The sequence below is a fragment of the Neolamprologus brichardi genome, chromosome 1 (genome assembly GCF_056152115.1).
Source record: "Neolamprologus brichardi isolate AB-2024 chromosome 1, ASM5615211v1, whole genome shotgun sequence".
Lineage (NCBI taxonomy): Eukaryota > Metazoa > Chordata > Actinopteri > Cichliformes > Cichlidae > Neolamprologus > Neolamprologus brichardi.
Window position 1 is genome coordinate 13,484,478 of NC_142104.1, and position 22,863 is coordinate 13,507,340.

Below are 22,863 nucleotides of genomic sequence, written 5' to 3' on the forward strand. Positions count from 1 at the left end.
AGCACTGTAGGGATGCGGTGTAACCAGAGATTTGCATCTTGTATGCGAAGTGAACAAATCTGCAGCAACAGCGTGATGCCATCATGTCAAAATGGAACAAAGTCTCTGAGGAATGTTTCCAGCATTTTGTTGAATTTATGGCACAAAGCATTAAGGTAGTTCTGAAGGCAAAAAGGCAAGATGTACCTGATATATAACACTCCTAAGCCAGTAAAGACACCAAAGATTGCTTTATTTTTGTCTAATCCAGTTTATTCTTCTTCAATAAAACAAAAAAGGGTGAAGAGGAGAAGCAAACGGTAAAGCAAAAGTTATAACTCTATAAAATTATAGAATTTTACACAAGTGACCTTCTCACTTGATATCTTAACAACCAAAAGAAAATTCAGCTCTAAACTTCAGTGTAAGTTTGAAATGTAAAATGTTAACAAGGTTAAATAAGTTTTTATTTAGGATACCAAATATTCATTCATTACGCATTCTCTTTTCATTTTTTCTACACTCCATCTGGAAAACCTTTGGAAGGTAATTATTTACTGATTTTAACTTTCAGCACACTGACTCCAGACCTATGCCCTCTCTCTACAGCGCAACAAGAAAGAGGGATAACGAATTAAACAAGAGAAAATAGAGCAATCAATACAAGGAAAGATGAGAAAACCAAAGAGAAGCACAGGAAGAGGAGAATGCATGTGATCTCATCATGCTAGCTAGAAATCGCAACTTATAGTAAGGGATATTAAAGTACTGGTAAAAAGAAATCAAATACGCCCATACAAAATCTTGCTTCAAAGCTGGGAACAAAGATAACTAAAAAACATGATGAGACCCAGACTGCCATCAGAAACTGCTACTGCAGCTTCAGATCAAATTATGTATACAGCAATGTTAGATTTTACCTGTTTGTGCTCAATGTGAACAACAGCTGAGCGCATAAAATATCACCAGAGTCAAACTGTGTATGATAGCAAAAGTACAGTAATGTGTAACAATGCAGACATTCCAGGTCCAAGTCCAAATCATAAGAACGCTTTATCCCTCACATCCTGTAAATGTTGTCGTGCTGAAGTTTGTACACATCCTGAAAAAGATTATGGATGTGAAGAGGAAATGTCTTTATGTGGAAGGTTTGCACATAATAAAGAGATAAGAGAGACAAAAAGAGGAAGACAAAATCTTCAAGTCTTCCTCAGTCACATCCTGACACTGAAGACAGGTCTCAGTTATTCAAGGACAAACGGTTTACGGTTCCCACCACCACTGTCTGTGTCTGAGTCCAAGACAGCCTGCAAGTTCTGAATATATGGACTTAGACTTCCACCAACAGTTTTATCATCCACAGTGGCAGAAACAGCCTCAAGGAATCCTAAATGAATGGAGAAAATTGTGTTGTGGAGAGAAGGATGGAAGTTGATGGGAGGAGGGAAGACTGAGCTTCAGTATCCTGAGGTGGATGATTTTAACAGGTGTTTGTGTTTCTAGAGGTTAAGGGTTATGGGTGATCGATGGCAAGGGGGGGTAAGACACTGAATTAAACTGAGGCTCGCTTGCTCGTTTGTTTCACAAAGTCCGTGCTTGGCGCAGAGTACAAAGCAGCTCTGGTCTGATTTTGAGGTAAAGAGCACAGTCTATAAACAGCGCCAAAGCCAAGGAGTACATGAAAGATAACATTTTCTTTCTCCTCCTCCTCCTCCTCAGTTTCTTCCTTTCCTTTTCTGAGGTAAAGAGTAAAGTCTGGCTTCCAAGAAATACACTTGTGTAAAGCATTGCATTTCTTGTCTTATTCATGTCATCTTACTTCATTCATTTTTATGAAGTCGAGAGTTTGCAACAAAAGGGAACAAACTGTATATTTCCTTTGCTCTTTATTGTTTTGTCTTTCCTTGGTTTGTTTTTTTCCAAAAGGCAGCAGGGATATAATCAAGCCAACAAAAGCAGAAAACAACCAAGATAGGCGATAGTGGAATTCAAAAAGAGCAAGCATAGTTTTAAGAGAAAAAAGGTGGAGGTTTGTATCTCCACTCTCACAAAAAAAAGCAAAAATCTCGAGGAAAAACAAAAAGACAAGAAAATAATATCCCTGTTAAAGATTCTTCTGAGGGAACGACTATTCAAGAGCACTCTTCCCCAATGCGCTGGCATGAGCGGCCCACCTTGCGGTCTAGCTTAACCATTTTGAGGACGGCGTCCTGACGTCCACGGCCCATGTGGTCAAACAGACACTCGTGCTGCTCTGGAAGCCGATGGAGCATACAGAAGACATAACCTAAAGGACGGGTTTGGGGTTGTGGATAAAAGAGACAAGGAAGGATTAATTTGTTGCCTTAAGTAAATGCACAAATATTGCAGTTGTAACTGTACACACTGCAGTTAATACATGAACTAAAGAAAAAAGATATGGCTACATAAAGCACACCTAAAACAATTTAACTAGAAATAAAATCAAAAGAGTAGCATTACTTTTAGATGCCAGTAAAGGTCGAGAATCATTTAGTCTTTAGATATACTTTTTAAATGGTCAAGGGCAGATAACATGTACTACTTGCCACAGTGCCTGTGTGTCAAAGAAGACATTCTACCTGATCGCTTCCTCTTTCAATGCTATTCCGTTTTTCAGTAGATAGCGTTTCCTCCCTCTAACTACTTTCAACAAAAAGCCCTGCCAATGGTGGAGGCTCGTTAAGCTCAGGGAAGCTCGTTAGCTTTCATCATCTTAAATTCATTCATTAATACACATAATAACGCTACTGGCATTTAATAAGTAGTGATTAAAGGCCCAGTTTAACATCTGGTTTCTAGGCAATTAAAACCTATACAATTACAGCACACGCGAGTGGATTAGAAGGGAGGAAAGTTGTGTCACGTTGGACAGAATATTCCCCCTATTAAAAACCACAAATCAAACATTTTCTCCTCTGCTCACTGCTGGTATTATCTAACAAAATGGTGAACTGAGTTCTTCTGTAAAATTAATGAACTGGGAAGAAACGTTGTGACTTGAGAATGTTTTTTGCATCACAAAAAACAATCTGTGAGTATACTGTAAGTTTCAAAGATTTTACAGCTAAAATCCAACATGTCTAAAATATTTATTTTACGTAGAGGCAAAAATGAATAAAGGATGAGGAAGAACTGATGTGTGCACACACGCTGTAAAGAAAACCCTTAAACATATCCAGTTATATGCCTGGAAAATGTCAGACTGCAGGTATAATAACAGCTTATGTGTCTGGACCTGTCAATCCCTGCTTCTGTACACCAAAAACAGACCTGGCTGCACTGCCTCTTTACCAAGGCCCAAACTGTCTCTTGCACCTGCAGCATACCACCCTTGGTTAGAAACATAGCAGATGAAGACCTTCACCTTTGGGGTTCTTCTCTGGATAACATCTATGCCTTGGCCTTGGGTGCTTCCTCCTAATCTAACCTCTAAATCTAATTGCCAGTGAGTGAGTCACCAGTTATTTTATGGCAGACATTAATTAATAGGCTAATTATTTACAAAGTGTTTTTTCATTGTGCCCGTTGCTTTACAACATGCAGCAGGCTAGCAAGGTCAAACAAACTGCAGCCACTGTGTGATTAAACCGTGCTGTATGCCCAGATTAATAATTACTTAAACCAAAGCTTACGGTCATGTTTTGAAGTAAGGTCAGAAGGCCAACAACAAATCAAGTTTTAAGGTTGTAGTACTCCCTGTTCTCATCATCTGTTGATTGTCTTTCTGACTTTAGAAGAATTTTACATTTTAGCCACACATATAAATAATTGAGAGAGATTTCGCATTTTCCCCATTATGGGAAAAAAATCACAGAAGTAATGTTTAGAAATTAGCAGGACCCCTGTTATTAGGTTAAAAGGAAATGCTTTGGTTCCTTCATCTGTTAGGTCTCCACATTAAAAGATATGATATAATTAGCTTCCAGGCATTCCAGTGCCTTCACTCTGTGTTATATTAATACCTAGTACGATAAATAGCAACTGTGTAAAAGCAGAAAACTACTGAGACTAACAGCATCGGATCAGATTCACTACTTGAGCTATTTTTTCACCCCCAATACAATCTGAAAAGCATTCATCCTTTCAGCTCATTATCAGACCTTCTTGGCTTACACTGTGGAACATTCTGCAGAACCATTAGCAAAGTAATCTGCAATTACTGCAACAGTCAGAAATCACTATAATTGCCACCATTTTCCCTTTCAGTCTGTAAAAAGCATGTTTTCATACTAAGCACTGGACTATTAAGGATGGATAGCCCGTGTATTAAGCAGCACCTGGTGGAAAAAAAGGCAAGTCAATTTCCAATTTAGAAATTATTGCATTGGTTTAAGCAGATTGGTCTTTAAGTAGTGAAGAGCTCTGACTTTTCAAGTACTTTAATTTGTATGCAAACAAGTTGATTAGCAAGCCAAGTATTGGTTTGAACTACATTAGTGTTTGTGGTAATTGGCTTATGTTTTATGTGCAATGTGAAACATTGAGGCTTTCCTGTAATGGTCCCTCAAGGCTTGCAAAACCAGTGATATATATATTTCTTTCAACACACAAAGACATGTCCAGGTAACGGTGCTGTGCTGGACACATAATTCACAAAACTATTACTAAGCTAACCAAAGTGTACTTATGTATGTATCTGCATATTAACATAAGGTAATAACATGGTCTAAGGTGATATCTTTATGAAGTTAACAGTATTATGCATGTACTTAATGATAATGCCCCTTTGCGTAAGTGTTCATGTGATGTGTATGTTAATACTGTACATATGAAAATGTGTCATCATACCACAGCGACAGGAACCCAGCTCTTGCTGTACCAGCTCCAGTTTGGTTTGGCAGCGATGGCAACGCTTACGGCTCCGCTGTTTAGAGCCACTGCGAGACGAGGATGAAGACGATGATGATGATGAAGACTCCTCACCCTCTGGGATCCCACCTACTCTCGCTCGCTTCTCAGGTGAAACATCACTTTCTGAATCTGAGGCTTAGAAGAGAGAGAAAAATAAGTTTAAAAAACCAAACATTTGGCTACAACTGTTTTGCTTAATTGTTGTTTTTTGTTGTTGTTTTTAGATCAGGCATTGCCAGTTAGAGCCCTGCAACAAAGGAACTGAACTTAAACTCAGCTTTTCATTTTTCTTTCAAACCCACTTTCACATTTTCATTTTAAATTTATTTGTTTATTTTACTTGTCATGTTACTAAGACTGTTGTTGTTGCTTTAGTGTGTATTTTGTAGCCATGTTTTAAATGGTGCTAAACATAAAATTTATACATCTAAGAAAAATAGTTCCTAGAGATTCTCTTAATGCAATGAAACACTGAAAGTCTGGAGCTACATTACGCTGACTTTCAGCAAAATGAATAGCAATCTTGCTATAGCTTAAGAGTATTTTGCATCTTTATTCTGATTCTATTGAGTTAAATTAGACTAGACTGTGATTACATTACATATAAAAATTAATTCAATGAAAATTAATCTGTTTTGTACTACAGACACAAAAATGCAAAGTGTACCAAATTTAAAATGGTTTGAAATAATAAATCTAAAGCAACTGAAGCCAAAATCCTTCTTTACTTTTTATTACCATGGAATAAACAATACAAAACCTGAGGAACCTAAGAAAAACTCCAATACACCATTGTCAGAATTGGTCTATTCTGTAACTGGGATTGCACAGATGATGGCAAACTGGAACTAAACTCTTCTTTGTGTTCATTTTTTTTAAAAAAAAAAAAGAAAAAAAAAAAAAAAAAAAGAGCGAGATTGATAGTTCTCCTGCATTAAATTACGTGCAGCCCAGCACCTGAGACAGCAAGAGAATGTAGCAAGGTTTCACTGGTTGGCTAGAATTTCAACTCAGCTTTTCTCATCAATCCTGCAGACTTTTTCACTGGCCTGGCCGAAATGCAGATCAGCGCTCAATAAATCTCTGAGAACTAGGCCAAGCTGAACAGTTAGATCCCCTCCTAGTCTGCTCCATCGATCCCTTTGTGTGTATGTGTGTCTGCACATGTGCAATTGCATGTTGTGGAAAAAAAATTCATTCTTGCCTGCTTTTTGTTATCCTAGAAGATCTCGGCACCCAATTTAGCAAGCTGTAACATCAAATTTAAATGTAAGTGAACAACTATAAGTTAAAGGAGGAAAATATGTGAAGGCAGGGCATTTGCACTGTAAACTGATGAGCGGTTGGTTGACTTAATGTCGTTGTAATTCAAGATTAAATATTGAACAAAAGGTAAAGTCAAAGTGTATCCAGTGTCTAAAATGAAATACAGATGGCCCCAATTTAGAGAGATTGTAAAAAGTGAAATGTCAACTCAACCAACAGTAAAAGGTTTAAATGACGCTGTGTGAGTATGTGTATTACTAGACATGATCCCGCTTTTTTAGACAAGGGATCAGCATGTTCACACACCTTTACTGAGCCTATCCTACTCTGTACTAGACATTGTCGTGTGTCAGTGTGCACGCATGAGTTTAGCAAGTTGTGCCACCTAAGGGTGAAAGAACAATAAAAGCAATCTGCAATAGGAAATAGTCTGGCTGTTTTATAGACCTCATTCAGTAGATTCCCATTAGTGCTAATGATAATGCTGTCCTTCACAGATGCACATGTGGTGTGCCACTGTGACCCATTTCCTCTTCATTAATCAAAATCTATGTTTTTAATCTATAGAATCAAATCAAGTTGCTGCTAACCATCAAGCGACAATTCTCTTTCTATGTGACTTTTGCCATTTAAATCTCCATACTGCATGTCGATGTTATGATTCCGCGCAACAACTACATGTGGATATACTGCATATTCATGGTGTTCATTCACTCTGGTACAGCATGATTGGCTTGGCACATTCTGTTGCATCAGTAATATCCTGCTGTCCGCTACTTGTCCTGGAAGAATCATTAACCCAGCCATGTTCGATCAGTTCAATGCTATTGACGCTAATGGGTGCTCCAATTTGAACTTTCTAAGTGCACATGACTAAAACATACAAACAAAATGCAACAGTGTATATTGTAGTAGTATAGAACTGAGGTATACCTGACTCAAATGTACGTTTTGTCGGAGTGGAGAATGAACCCAAGACTGTGTCGTTGCTGGATGCTCCTGAGGCAGAAAATAGTTTTTAAAAAAAAAAAAAAAGAAAAGAAAAGAAAAAAGAAGGGAAAGAGATCAAAATGAGTAAAAGAACCAAAGAAGAAGGAAAAGAAGATTAGTTTCTTACTTTAATGTGATTTTTCAACTGAAAAAAATAATTGTTTAGCAATTTAAAAAAAATGTAAAAAAAAAAAAAATGCAATTAAAGATAAAAATTACTACCCTTTAGACATGTAAATAAATGTTTAAACTGTATTAGATTGACAGACTAGGTGATGTGTTACAGGGACACTGTTTAAAACCCTAAGAGGCTGAGGACAAAAGCTGTCGAGAAATCTGCTGGTGGTTGCCCAGATACTCGGGTACCATCTTCAATATGGAAGCAGGATGAAAAGACCGTGACTGAGGCGTGCGAAATCCTTTATTATGCAATGAGGTTTTTTTCCTCCTTGCAGCAACTATGATAGATATCTGTGAAGGAAAGACCGCAGTGTGCATGTGTACAGGCTGGAGCCAGCCAAGAGGCAGTGTGGCTGTGGGTGGTAAAAAGGTGGTAAAAAGATAAAGAGTTGCACCAAATATGTGTTATATGATCCACCTGTTCCTTATATAGTTTTAAAGGAGTTTGTAAAAAGTGTGTAACACTAGAAACGCAACTGAGTCAAATATCTTGACTTTTTCAAGAACGGTGACATTAAACACTTTCCTAGCTAGTAATGTGGTATTATTTACTCAGTGTAAGCAATATGATTCTATGATTACATCCAAATGATTTTCTGCTGTGGAGCCAAATATTTGAGCATCAGTTTCAGGCATTAAATTGAAATACATTCAGTCACTGGTCAGACAAGTATAATTTGTTAGTGGCAGATAAATAAGGGATCAAAACCAGGAGTTTGTGAAGCTTTAAATGGCCAGATGGAAGAGTTATATGTACATGTTACATGTACAAATATATATATATATATATATATATATATATATATATATATAATATATATATATAATATATATATATATATATATATAATATATATATATATATATATATATATATATATATATAAAAATTCCCCACTCCCCACTCACTCGGGTCCTCTACCACAGGCCTGGGAGCTTGAGGGTCCTGCGCAGTATCTTAGGACTGCGCTCTTCTGGACAGAGATCTCCGCTGTTGTTCCCTGGATCTGCTGCTGGAACCACTCGCCTAGCTTGGGAGTCACTGCACCTAGTGCTCCGATTACCACTGGGACCACCGTTACCTTCACCCTCCACATCTTCTCGAGCTCTTCTCTGAGCCCTTGGTATTTCTCGAGCTTCTCGTGTTCCTTCTTCCTGATGTTGCTGTCATTTGGAACCGCTACATCGATCACTACGGCCGTCTTCTCATGTTTTTCTACCACCACTATGTCCGGTTGGTTAGCCACCACCATTTTGTCCGTCTATATCTGGAAGTCCCACAGGATCTTAGCTCGGTCATTCTCCACCACCCTTGGGGGCGTCTCCCATTTTGACCTCGGTACTTCCAGGCCATATTTGGCACAGATGTTTCTGTATACTATGCCGGCCACTTGGTTATGGCGTTCCATGTATGCCCTGCCTGCTAGCATCTTGCAGGTACTTGGTGGTTGCAGCTTTCCTAGCTGCCTCTTAATGGTTCCCATTCGCCTGCGGGATCCCCAGGTACTTGTAACTGTCCTCTATGTCTGCAATATTTCCTTCTGGTAGTTTGTTCCCTTCCGTTCTGAAAACCTTCCCTCTCTTTGTTACCATCTGACTACACTTCTCCAGCCCGAATGACATCCCGATGTCATTGCTGTATATCCTGGTAGTGTGGATCAGTGAATCGATGTCTCGTTCACTCTTGGCATACAGCTTGATGTCATCCATGTACAGGAGGTGGCTGACAACTGCTCCGTTCCGTAGTCTGTATCCTTCTTGTAATCAATCCAGACAGTGCACAGGTTGGTCAGCCTGGTCTTGCAGTCTCGGCTGACTGTTCTATCTACCAGTAGCTGGTGTTTTGCGCCTCTGGTATTCTTGCCAATCCCTTTCTGTTCATCTTACCCGATATGATGCCTGACAGGAGCTTCCATGTAGTACTCAGTAGTGATGGGATTTCCAGCTCTTTTTAGAGATCCGGCTCTTTCGGCTCAGCTCACTAAAAAGAGCCGGCTCTTTCGGCTCCGAACCGGCTCTTCAGGTTGTTTTGTTGCTTTAATTAATTTATTATTAACAATAATATAAAATTATGCACAAAAGGAATTACTAATGTAAAAAAAGTGGTTTTATTTATATATGTTTATATATGGCCCCTAGAGACAAAGCACGTACAAACTCTAAAGCATGTACAAACTCCAAAAAGCACATACAAACTCCAAAACACATTTCTAGCGTTAACTGAACTTCCAAAACAGAGCTACCTAGATCACTTAAATTACACAACTGAAAGCATGTGTGTATTGTTTGTGTATTTATAGACAAGCACTCATATTTATTCAAATAATTTAAAAAAAAAAATCATTTACCTGTTACTACCACACACCAAATCCGGTTGTTGGTACTTGCTGGCTTGTGTAGCCACTAGGTAACAAAAGCTCAACACTGCGCCCAGCATCCTGGAGCACTTCTGTTGTCTTTTGTACGTGATTTTGAGTTTGTACGTGCTTCTGAGTTTTTACGTGTTTTGCAGTTTGTACATGCTTCGGGGTTTGTAAGTGTGTCTGAGGTTTTTTTACGCGTTTTGGAGTTTGTACATGCTTAGGAGTTTGTACGTGTTTTGGAGTTTGTACGTGCTTTGTCTCTAAGGGCCACCATAAATATACTTTATTTATTCACTCCACATAAAATGTAATAAATAAACTATTCACATTTCAACTTTTAACTATTTAAATTTTCAGCTTTTTCCTTTTAAACAAATTTAACATGAAACAACACAAAACACTGCAAACCACAACACAATTAAATATAAATTAAAATATTAAAACAAAAAGAAGATGCACATTCTCTGTCATATGGGCCTGCATGATTTCTGAATCCTTTATCATCTGCAACTGAAAATAGTGGATGATTACTATACCTTTCTAATGTGACGTTGTTGTCCCTCGCTCTCTTTCTCTCTGGCTCTGTTCCTGTGCTGCTGCGATTGTAACTAACGCCCCTCCCCCCTCTGCCCAGCGCAAAGTACAGGCCGCGCGTGCGGAGTTTAGCGGAAAAAGGGCGAGAGAGAGGGTGAGAGAAAGAAAGAAAAAAAACCTCACGGCTCCCAATAAGGAGCCGGCTCGCGTCGTTCACTTCAAAGAACCGGCTCTAAGAGCCATTTCGTTCGCGAACGACCCATCACTAGTACTCAGGCAGGTTATTGGTCGGTAGTTGGATGGGACCGGTCCCTTCTTGGGGTCCTTGGGGATCAGGACTGTCCGACCATGGTTAGCCATTCCAGGTGTCCCTCGTTAACTAGCAGCTGGTTCATTTGTGCTGCCAGACGCTCGTGGAGTGCAGTCAGCTTCTTCAGCCAGTAGGCGTGAACCATGTCGGGGTCTGGTGCTGTCCAACTCTTCATACTAGAAACCCTTGCTTGGATGTCTGCCACCATGATGGTTACTGGACCCTGTTCAGGGAGGTTGCTATGGTCTGCCCTCAGATCCACTAGCCACTGAGCATTGCCATTATGGGTTGCGCCCTTCTCCCATATGCTCTTCCAGTATTTCTCCGTCTCCAGCCTTGGTGGTGCTGTTCTCTTATTGTTCCCTTGCCACTGAGAGTACACCTTTGCTGGTTCTGTGGAGAACAGCTGGTTTATTCTCCTGCCTTATTTCTCTCTGGTGTACCTCCTCAAGTGGCTGGCCAAGGCTGTGAGTCTTTGCTTGGCAGTTTCCAAGGCCTCAGCTATGGACAGCTTGCTGTATTTTTTTATGCACCTTCTTTGTCGCACCTTTCTGCAACTCCGTTAGTTGGCTGACCTACCTCCGTGCTACTTTGATCTTGCCCTCTAGCCTCCTTCTCCATGGAGGTTACTGCTCCTTGTGGCTGTTCAACTTATAGCCAAGCATCTCACTGATCACTGCTGCCGTATTGTAGATCAGCTTGTTAGTCTCGGTAAGCGTGGCTGTAGGTATCATCCGTAGTGCTGCATTAACATCATCGAGCAGACCTTCTGGTACTTCACGTAATCTTGGTAACCGGCTACGGGGGATCCAGGTTTCAAGCTCGGCCATAATCCTATCTTTCAGGTCAGTTCCTCTCGCACTCAACGATCCTTCTCCTATCGCACTTGGGGCTTTGTACCCAATCTCGGGTGGGGGTGATGATATCTCCCCCCTGACCTGGCGTCCTGCCTCCCCCTTGCCGTAGCATTTATGTTGTACCTCGTCAATCTCTAGCTGTGAGAGCAGTCCCTTCTTTTGAATGTTGGAACACTGAGCTACTAGTTGTTTCGCCTTCATTGTGGATGTTGGGTATTGAAGAATCCATAGGTCCCTCATCCTATTCATGTAACCCCTTCCGCCAGGGTTACTTGCATAGTAGCATTCCAACAACGCCCTGTTTTCGTGTCTTGCCCACGGATGCCTTCTTGTTCAAGTAGCCCACTTCTCGTCAGGGTGCCCTGTTTCCTCAACCACTGACGTGGACATTGTTGATCCGGGCGACGTCCGAGCCGGCATGCCTTCATATTTATCTGTCTTGCTCATGTCTGCGGTAGGCTCACTTAGCATAGGGGGTCTAGCCTTACAGTTTTGGTCTTTTATTATTTTAATAACATAATAAAAGACCAGGTTAGTGTGCCATTTTTTATACCATTTCTGCACATCTGTTTTGTAGCCACTTTATTTTTCTGTTATGAATTGGCCTCCACAAATAACCTTGTCACTGTATAGCAATGACTGATGCCCTGGCAATTGTAGGTGTCCTCTTAAAACCTTCACTTCTGAATAGATGCCCTTTCCTATCATTCTATCTGTGCCATGAGGACAAATATAGCCAGGACAGGGATACTGCAGCTGCTGCTTGAGCTGGCAGAATCTACTAACAGTGTTCTAAAGAAAAATGCTCTCATCTAAAAGCTCTGGTTTTGACAACTCAATTTTATAAAGGCACACATTAACTCACTTCTAAATTTGAAATCTACGACTCATACATTGTTTCCATGTGTAGGACGCACATTACAAATTACACACATTATATTACCAAGCCTTTAAGTTCATAATATTTAAAAGTGTAAATGTTCACTACCCATAGATGCAAGAAAACTGCAACTTGTCTTACCGTCCTGAACAGGTAGAGATGTCACTCCTATCTCTCCAGGCAAAGGGTCTTCTGATATGAGGGACTGACTAATGCTGTTGTTTGTTTCATTACAGAACATGTCTGCTTGACTGGTGTTAGAGTTTGAAGAGGCCTTTGGAGCACAGTCGTCGTTTGGCTGTTTCTTTTGAGTGTCTATGGAAACATGGACATGAGGACATTTTCTTTGTTTGGAGGTTTTAAGGCAGAAAAATCAGTCAACAAACTCCCACTAAAACAATAACTTACCTGCAAAACATTTTGAGCAGAGATTCATGGTTTTGCTTGACCTGAGGAAAAGGAATGGAACGCAATTGTGTTAATAGAGCAGTCTGAGTGTTGCAGTAAAAGGTATAAGATAAAACAGATGAGAGGCTAAGATAAAAGTGAGAGTGAGCGGTGACATGTATCTTTTTGGCTATATTTTTACTCATGTACACTTACAAAAATATAAATTCCAATTAGAAATCCTAGACTCTATTTTTATTTTTTTTTCTTGATTAAATCAATTTTAAACACTTTTCATACAACTATCCAGTTTTCAAAACTCAAGAAAACAAACGTGTCACACATAGTGTCTGTACAATGTAAAATAAACTGATTTGTTGCAGTATAAACTAAAGTATGGATTATTGCTACAAGTACAGGGCGTATCAAAAAGAATCTTCTGACTTCAAAGTACTTTAATTCTGCAGACGTTCACCAGTAACGATCAAAACACATACTCTTAGAGAGAGGGGCTTTCTGAGTTTCATCTGGTTGCCAGTATATAGCATAACAGAATTATCTTTGAGTTTGATCAGTTTGATTGTACAGACATAAGTGCGTCTGGGGGGGGCGGGGGGGCTGTGAATACAAAACATAGGTTTTGTATGTAAAACTTTATAGTCAGCCATGTATTTTAAAATGTACCACAAACTTTGATGTTCATTACCTAAAGAAATTGGATAATTCTTTTTGACACACACTGGAGATGCCAGTCCTCCAACGTATTTACCAGAAAATCTGAACAGTCAATATAAGTACAGATTTACATTATGTTTCTGTGTTTTGGATTTAGATTCTTTCTGTCTCACTTTGATCACAGGGTTCTTAAAACTACTTTAAGATGAGCTGAACAAAAGTCATCTAGTTCCCTCTGATTGTTATGAAACTCCCCATAGTACGTTAATGGGAATACAGACTCAAAGCTAGTGGTTAGCAGTAAGGGTTAAAGTATCAGTGTGGTAGTTAGAGTTTTCTCAACATACTTTTCCTTCCTGAAGGCAGATAAAGACTTTTGATATAAGTTATCTATTGTCATGGAGCCTTGCTGATTTCAGTGGAACAGCTCTTTCACAACAGATGGCTCTGGGTTTAGTCTGAGAAAGGCTCCTCTCATTTCCTCTCCAGCCTTCGTCCTTACTGTCTGTGCACTGAGCGTGACGGTCGCTGCTATCAGTCACATTCTATTTATTTTGGGCGCTCCATTGCACACCTTTGTCCTCATTTCTAAATGTGGGGTCAGCTGCAGTCAACCTGAGGGCTTTCTGTCAGTCTCCTGGTGTGTAGTCTCAGGTATAAAAGGGAAAGGATGAAGCAAGAAGTTAGGAAAGAGGAGAAACCTCATCATTACACGCAGACAGGGAGGAAGCCAATGCTGGGTAAACATCAAGTCATATCCTCTTATCAACCTTACAATCAGAGGTAATCAAACTACAGATTCATTAAGGAAATTAAAAGGATGAGGAAGGGTGAGAAAAACTATGCAGGAGAAAAAACAGCTCCATGGCTGTTAAGCTGACTGAAGCCTGAACAGAGTGCACACAACATGTCTATTTCATAGTTGGCCTACTGCTGTTACTAATGAGAATATCTGATTGGAACAGACAGGAAGACAGGCTCCACTGCCTCTGTGATTCAGCCTGAGTGACACAAAGGAGTGAGATATTGGAAGGGTGATAAATGTTTTGAAGAAATTAGTTTTTAATAAATTCTCCTGACATGAGCAGGTAAATGAAAGACAACATAAATACAGCTAAGGTGAAAGAAAGCAATCAAAGCATAGTATCACCAGTGCATGTGGCTCAATTACTTTTAAGATGATGGTATACCTTTACTGGGGGTAAAAAAGTAACGGCAAAGGACTGAACTGTTTTAGTTTTATGTTACTGGGGAAGCAGACATACCATGCAGTTCTTCATGTGTGCTAGAAATACCTATTTTATTTTAGGCGATGTGTTTCTCAAAAGAAACTGTAAGGGTGGCACATTATCAAACAAACACCCAATTTTGAATTCAAACGGTAATTTTAAATACACTAAAATTGAAGGTCATACTTTGGAAAGAACAGCTCTTAGATTGCCTAAAGGATTTTTAATGTTTTTCTCAATGCTAATTTCCATAATTATGCTTTTTTGCCTCCCCATCCGCTTACACACACAGAAAAATGCCTGGAGTGAACACTGACCTGAACAGTTTCAAAAAACTAGCTTATTGACATTTCATAAAAGACAACTTAGCATTACCCTTACAACTTACACAGCTGAGCAGTCAACTGGAACATAGACGGATAAGCAGATCGGGTGGCTGCTTGCGAGTAGATCTCACAAATAGAAGAAAGTTAAATAGGAAGGGACATTTGATGCTAAACTATAGAGTTTGGATACATCATTGCTGACTTTTTTAACATCCTATTATAGTACAGAACAGCTTGTTCTCTGCTTTGGCTTTCTTTCTGAAAATGACACAATCTACAAACTACTGCGAGGCACACAATCAGTGCTTGTATTGATCCAAAATGTTTTGGTGTGGATAGCAATACAGAACAAGTTATTAAACTAAGTGACTGGGTAATTACTTGACTAATCCAGTCATTTTGCACAGCCTTGTCAACAGCGATTGCCATTATTTTCAGCATTATACATCTTTTCTGCTAATATAAAATCTTTAAAATGGGCTGGTGCTATCATGATTTTGCCATTCAGTACAAATAAAATGTTTTATATCCATGTGGGTACATGAGGATATAAAATATTGATTCAATAAGTGAATTGTTGTTTATGTGCAAGGCAGCTTAAAAACTGCTTTCCCAAAACTGTTAAATTAAATGTGGCCAAGAAATGGTTGAAGTTCACTCTGTCATTGCAGCCACATTAAAATATGTTTTCTCACAGCCTAAGTGCAAAATTTAGAAAATCATTCATTAGTAAAATAATAAAATAATCAGAAGGCACAAAATAAATGTACCCTTTTTTGCACCTACTCACATACGGACTACAAGTGGAGGTCACGGAAATGGGTGAAGTGCTGACGACAACATGCTATGTTACCATAAATGTACTAAAAGCTTAAGTTAGTGTTGACTTATTCCTTGTCAGTTTAATCAAATACCTCGCACCTGACCTTCTCAAATTTGTCTGAGAAAAAAAAAATATAAAAACTTTTTAGAAAGAGCAAGTGTCTGATACTAATTGTGACAGTATTCACTTTCATTTTCCCAATATGAACTTTTGGAATATTCATATTTATGTATGACAGCCAAATATTTTCAGAAGCAGTGCAAGACGTTTTCAATCAATTTATGCATCCTCACAGCCCAGCAAACAGTTATTTCTGGCCAAGATATGTGCCTGTGTCCTTGGTACCATTACAACGGATACCACCACTGGTAGCAGATAAGTTGTTGGAGGATGGCATAAAAAATGAGTCTAAATAAATAATACTAGCTATCCAAGTAACAGAACTTATGCAGTCCACACTCATAATTGTTGATACTTATTAACTTGTTTTTAAAGCAAATCTGTGGTCTACTTAAAACATTTTAAAAAAAAATTAAAGACATTTGATGTACTAAAAAAATAAAATATTGAGTCATCATGCTTAGTTTTGGTACTGTAACAAACCCACTTAAACACTTCTCCCAAAGCCAAGGCGGTATGAATATGATTATATGCGTGCCAACTCCACAAATATTTAAATGCTTCGTAAACTCTAGTCAGGTAGAAAAAACTGATGCCTTTGGTCATGGAAAACACATTCTCTGATGAGAGTTGGTGACTGACATTGCAGTGTCTTTTGTATTGTACGTCATTTCCATACTAATCCAAAGGTTAGTGAATAAAGTGGCATTTTTGTAAAATATACACAAACTGAATGAGATACTTGTGAGTTCCAATAGTGTCATTTCACTTTGTGAGAACTAATTTTGGGATCCTCTCTTGTCTGGCTAAGTGCTACATTTCTCTGATTTTTTACCACTGAGCTGAAAACTTAAGACTACAAGTGTTTATAAATGCCCATCATAAATACGTCCACTAAAGTACAATATTTTGCATCCATTTTTTCCTAAAATACAACAATGTGGGCTACTTTTTAAAATTCGACATATGAAGAACTAGCCAAAGAGTGATAATACTAATACAATTTTTAACCGGTCCATATTACAAAACCTAATTTGGGCTCATATGTGTTGCAAAGTTAACATATGCCTCAACACACATGAATCAAATTGTACACAACAGGATTATTGCACAGTGCCAGTTTGTCTGTGCAACCCCGGCACATTCAGTTTAAAGTACCAGTTGCTCGTTTCTTTCTGCTAGAGTCTGGTTCATGGAGACACTTTGATGTCTCTAAGTAACTGCTTCATGCATGAACTTAACACGTTAACTATCCAGTTGATTAACACTTTCACACCTGTCAGGCTTACCCCAGATTCCCTACCCTGCTTCCTTCCTTCCTTTACAGGAAAAGGTTACCGAGGCCAACTGGTGTTAGCTAGTAGCTAATGCTACAAAACAATGGGGAGGGGGTAATAAGGAGAAAAGCAGCTCATCCCTGTTTGAGCTGCTAATGCTAGTGGCTATCGACTCTGCTAGCTACTGGCAGAGAAAGAAAGCGTTAGAAAGCGAGACGTTTGACAGGTTATTCTGCTTACCCCCAGAACCCACAGGGGCAGCGAGGGGGTATAACGTTAACGTTACTCGGAGGCTTGCTGCCCTCGCTCCCCGTGTCGCCCATGTCTGTCTCCCGTGTCAAGCTGTCGGTGTAGCAGGTGAATCCGTGGATGGAGTGAGGGCCTCGTATTTGCGTTTAGATCCCCTTGGCTTTGATAAGTATACAACCGTCACTCTGCCCAGATAATTCTTCCGAGTTTCAGTGTAGGGTGGACAATTTGACGACACAAGCGGCCACCTAGTCCGTCAAATTAAAGTAGTTGAAGTCGACGTTAAGACGCTGGGGCCGTCAAAGCCAGCAACGGACGGAACCACCGGGGATCCTGGGCCGATCAGCTGGAGTGAGGAACGAACCACTGGCAGAGAGGGGGAGGTGTGTGAGGAACACGAAAGACAAAAGTTAGATTGACGTGTTTGTACAAACTGTTAAGGGACACGGAATAACGATATAATAATTGTTAGCATTGTGTATACAGAAATGACATTTGAACTCGGTAAATGACTCATTTAAAGTAATTCATTTTAAAAGCGTTATCATGGTATGATCCAGACAAAACCACAGTTAAAAAGCCCAGAGCTCTGAAAGTGTCTCTGAGAGTGTTTTGTTCACTTAAAAACAAAGTTATCCTCCCAGGATGTATCTTAGAAATGTAAAATGATGTGATAGGCTGTGACAGACCCTTTTCACTGGACATATTTTGACGCGTCTCGGTAGCAGTTAAAAAAACAAAACAAAACAAAACAAAGCCCCCAAAAACATGTATAAACAAAATTAAAATTGTAGTATGCATAGTTATTATAAAGGAATATTTAAAACACAAACATCTGAATTTAAAAATTTAGATAGATAAATAGATAGATAAGGCTTTATTTTTAAGATGTTAGAATAGCACAAAATGTAAGGAAAACGATAATAATAATAAATAACTTAACTTCCCATAAGAGGTAAAAAGAAGCATACGGTTATTTAATGCCACCCTTTGCCACTTTTTAGTAAATAATAGTCTCTATTATTAATTAATCTTCCTTATTTAGTAAATAATAATTATCTCTTTAACTTCTGGTTTGTGTCCTGTCCTATCATCAATCCTTATTTGCATTTTGCTACATATATTTGGTTTTGTAACCCTGTAACACATCAAGGGATATAGTTATATTAACAGATTTACATATATATGTACACATTGCTTCCACAGCTTCACTCCATACACAAAAGTACAAAAAGTTCATCAGATTAGTAAACTTTAATCTTTTTCATTTCAAGAATAGTTGATTTGCGTGATTTCTGTCAGAAGTATTATCGCTTCATATAGGCTAAAAGTAAGTCAGTGCTTCATGTGTACTTGAAACATGTGAGGAAAAAAGTCAGTTCCTGATCAAAAATGTTGAGTCATTGGCTCCATTTTGTAAAGCATGAAAATAGAAGATGATGCTGAATTCCTTAAAGGTTAGTTTTTAGGGCCATGGCAATGTACATGCTGGCTTAAAGTCATTCTTATACTCATATTGAGTACAAGGCAGGAACTGTTAGTATTAATAGTAACCACTGTTACTATTACAACAAGTTTTGGGACATATTGCTCGAAAAATGCAATAAATGGCTACTACACTTAATTATTGTCATTTAACATGATATGTTTTCATCATAAATCAAAAGTATGCAGTGAGTCAAATTCAAGGTTTATCATTTCAAATGGTGGACAACAATGCATGCCTCCCTGCAGGATTAATATTACAAATTATGTATTTAATGTTTTTCATTCTTTGTAGCATTACCTGAACATTAAGCTTACTTCTCAGCCATCTTTTGTTAAATCAATCTTGCAATTCAGTGGCTTAATACAAATAAATGGTGGTGATTAGTTTGACCATCCTCATGAACAGACTTCCTTGTATAACACATTTCAGAACCACATTCATCAAAAAATATTTTCCCTGGCTGAAACTTTTTTTATTAATCACACCTGTGTTTTATCTCTTTTTGGCAAGACACGGCACCTGTTGTTGTTTTTTATGCTGATGTTAGCTCATTAGCATGTGCACTTTATTTTTTCCTTTCAAGTTGATCTCAAGTAAGCTTTCTTTCTTTCTTTCTTTCTTTTTTTTTTGCTGACATGAAGTATCATTACAGACTTTGCTGGGAATTGAGTTGTTTTATGTACTCGTGACTTGATGGTGCCAAGAAGTAGCATTACTGAATTCTGTTTCTCACCTTAAAGTGACTTTCAGAAAAACACAACACTTTATGTTAGAGCCAGGAGGCTTGAATTCCCCTCAGCAAGACCTGCCAAGAAGTAGCTACTCTCTGCAGGGAAGGACAAGTGGGCCTTGGGTGGAATGAAGATAGATAGATGATAGTTCATTAGCTAGGTAGGTACAGGGAGGGTGATGCCGCAGAGAATTGCAGAATCTCGTTTTTCAGTGTTGCTTAGAGCATTTATTCCAGTAGAGAATGTAACAATAGCTAGCACAGATTAGTTGTTTGTTGTAGTTTTGTCTCACCCAAAGCTAAATAGTTTTGACTGGCATTTTACTATCTTAAGATACTGTATTTCTGATGGGATGCTTTATTTCAAATAAACAGGTAATAGTTCAGTGCTGCAAACATGACCATGACAAGCCCCAGTTTTGGCCTCACAGTGAAAAAGCAGTTGTTGCTTCTCTCCAAAGCCTCAGTCCAGCCTCAGGCTTGGCTGTCCTCTAGAGATTTGGTGTACACCACTTCAAAGAACGATCCCCTCTCCTCACATGCCATATATCCTCTCTCCCCTCCCCTGCAATAAACACAAGAACTTAAGGAATTAATTAGACACTAAATCAAGCATGGGTTAGAAAATTCAGCTCACTTAAAATATCCATAACAGTGAAGTCACATGCAAACCCTTGTACCCTTGTTATGGATTATCTTTGATATGCATGTAGATCCAGTAAGATAACATGCATTTGCAGTCTCTTGACCCCTCTTTAATTCACTGAGGGATATGGATTGTGTATTTTGCAGGCTTTGTTCCTCACATAGCATGATCGCCCTGTAAAAATGCAATGAGGAACGTCCTTGATACAGCTTGGCTCCTTGAAGGGCTGTTCTTTAAAGAAAGTTCTAGTCACAAAGGAAGTTTTAAAATGTATTTTCACTTCAAAGAAGCAGAAGTCAGGATAATCTGTGAATCTTCACAGAGTTCGATCAGAGGTGAAGGTTCATTAATTTTGCAGTACATCTAATTTTTGGAATGTGAGTGTGAATGATTGTCTGTCACTCTCTGTGTTAGCCCTGTGACAGACGGGCAACCTGTCCAGGATATACCCTGCATCTCACCAATGACAGCTGGGACAGGCTCCAGCACCCTCATGACCCTGAACCGGATAAGTAGTTAAGAAAACAGATGTGTTGGGGGTAAACCAGTATAATCTAATATCTCAAATTTCATACCCCTTGTGTAACCAATGTAATATCTTTGTTTATAGGTATAGTAACAAATCACTGCCTTAACAATATGCTGATTAACCAGCTGGACTTGCATTAGCCCATGTGTCGATAAAGGGAGTTGATTCATGACTTCTATTATGAGAGACAGGCCCTCTACAAGATGGATTGTATGGGAAATCTATGTGAATACATTTGTACATAAATGAGTCTTTGTTATCTTTTAATGACATCCCCAGATAGGCAGGCTGGCTGTTACTGACTGGAGACAAGCAGCCTGTTAAGCTTGTAGTGTGAGGGGTGTATCAAAAAACACAATTACAGTTTAGTCAACAGCATTATTGATTTGTGTAAGCACTGTGCACCATCTTGAGTTTGAACACTGGTTCTTTTATGGGATGTCTGTCTGTGATATTTACAGTTGCAAAGTTTTGGGGAAGTTTTATAATTGCGCAATGACATAAACACTACTAACTAAAGATCTGTAGTGAAAAAGAGCTGGCGCACTCTTCCTATTATTTCAATGTGAGTCTGTCACATCATTCCTTACGGTGAACTTTCTGCAAAACACTTGGTAATGCAGTGTAATATATTGCACTTGCTGTGTGCTGATTGAAGTCGGTCAAATGACACTGAGTGCAAATGCCTTTTTAGCAATGTGCAGTCTTCAGCTGCACAAACGCTCATTGACAGATGAGGAAAAACACCTTTGACAACAAGCTGAGAGATCAGAACTTGGCTGTGAAGCAGCGGTGACTGTAGGCAGTGTTTAGAAGTATACACAGCGAGGATAAACATCAGAGAGGACCCTGCCAGGCAGCCAGTAAAAACAATGCGCACTACCTATCCGAGTCCCCCACCCCACAATTGTTTTTCTTATTATGTCTCTTTTCCTCTCTTTCACTTACTGTCTTTCTTTAGTTAAATATCTCTTCCTCTTTCCTTTTCTGTCTCTGACACACATTTATTATGCCTGCACACACTCGCATACACACACACACACACACACACACTAAAAGTCCAGCCTCCCACTGTGTGCAGAATGTGTAGTGAAGCCACCCGTGTATCAGGCGGGGAATCCAGCATAGGCAGCCTTCCTACTATCTCATCTGTTGATCAAAGAGCTGCTAAACAGGCAGAAACTACAGTGGGTGCAAAAGGAGAGCATGCACAGCAATAGAATTAGCAAGCAGCTTTCCACTTTTTTTTTTCTTTTTACATGTTGAATTCCACTCCCTACCCCAGACACTTTCAGAAGCAAACGCAGTTATGTGCATACAAATGTGGAAAATATAAACATGCAAATATGTCTGTTTATTTCAAATATTTTTAATGTATACATATTCAAAGTATAATGAACTGTGGTTTCACCTTTGAGTGACTGCTCATGATAGCATCAGCCACTGATCTTTAAGTTGCTCAATTAAAGTGAGTGAAGAGCCTCAGCAGAGCAACGACTGGAGAGGAAGAGGAAGATCAAAGGAAATATAATAAAAAAAATCATTGCTAGAAAAACGGGGAGAGAAAAGGGACGTGTGAGAAAGTGCACAGAGAGAGATCATGATAGGAATAGGAGCTAAGAAAGCTCAGAAGAGGTTAAGGAGAGCACAGTGGAAAAAACAGTTAGGCTATCCATCTTACCCATCTTATCCACTGTCGTCTTCTTATATTGATGGAAGAACAATAGCTTGCATGCAAAAACAGATAAGACATAGCAGTATGAAAAAAACAAGTTGAGAGGCAATTGTCTCTCTGCTGGCACCACATTTCTATCCCCAAACTCACAATCGTTTCTCCACTAAGTGATTATTTTTTTTATCGTTTGACCCTGTTGAGCTGTCAGAGAAAGCAGAGGTCAGTTCGTGTCATTAACAGCTGATTAACAGCAGCACTCCCATCTACAGCAGAAACCGTGTGAAGCACGAAGCAAATAAAAAACATGCATTTATGAGATAAGAATGATGAACATGTGAAAGGCAACTCAAAATGCCAAGTGGTGCAGAGTGAAAACAATGCTGAGTGCCAGAGAGTTTAAATAATTACAAAACAGATATTTCAATTTAAATTTAGTACTGACTTTTTTTTTTGGACTACTTACATACAGTTGGACTA

The 22,863-nt window shown here is 39.0% G+C and overlaps 1 protein-coding gene across 1 annotated transcript; it reads right to left on the reverse strand.

The window, feature by feature from the left end:
• Nucleotides 1-230: 230 nt before the first annotated feature.
• Nucleotides 231-17,663, reverse strand: LOC102785430 (AN1-type zinc finger protein 3-like). Its single transcript, XM_006779892.2, has 6 exons — nt 17,309-17,663; nt 12,640-12,680; nt 12,373-12,546; nt 7,051-7,116; nt 4,789-4,986; nt 231-2,266 (listed from the first exon to the last, which is right to left on the reverse strand). The coding sequence occupies exons 1-6, from the start codon at nt 17,389-17,391 to the stop codon at nt 2,112-2,114; spliced, it is 717 nt and encodes a 238-aa protein (XP_006779955.1). The 5' UTR covers nt 17,392-17,663; the 3' UTR covers nt 231-2,111.
• Nucleotides 17,664-22,863: the final 5,200 nt, after the last annotated feature.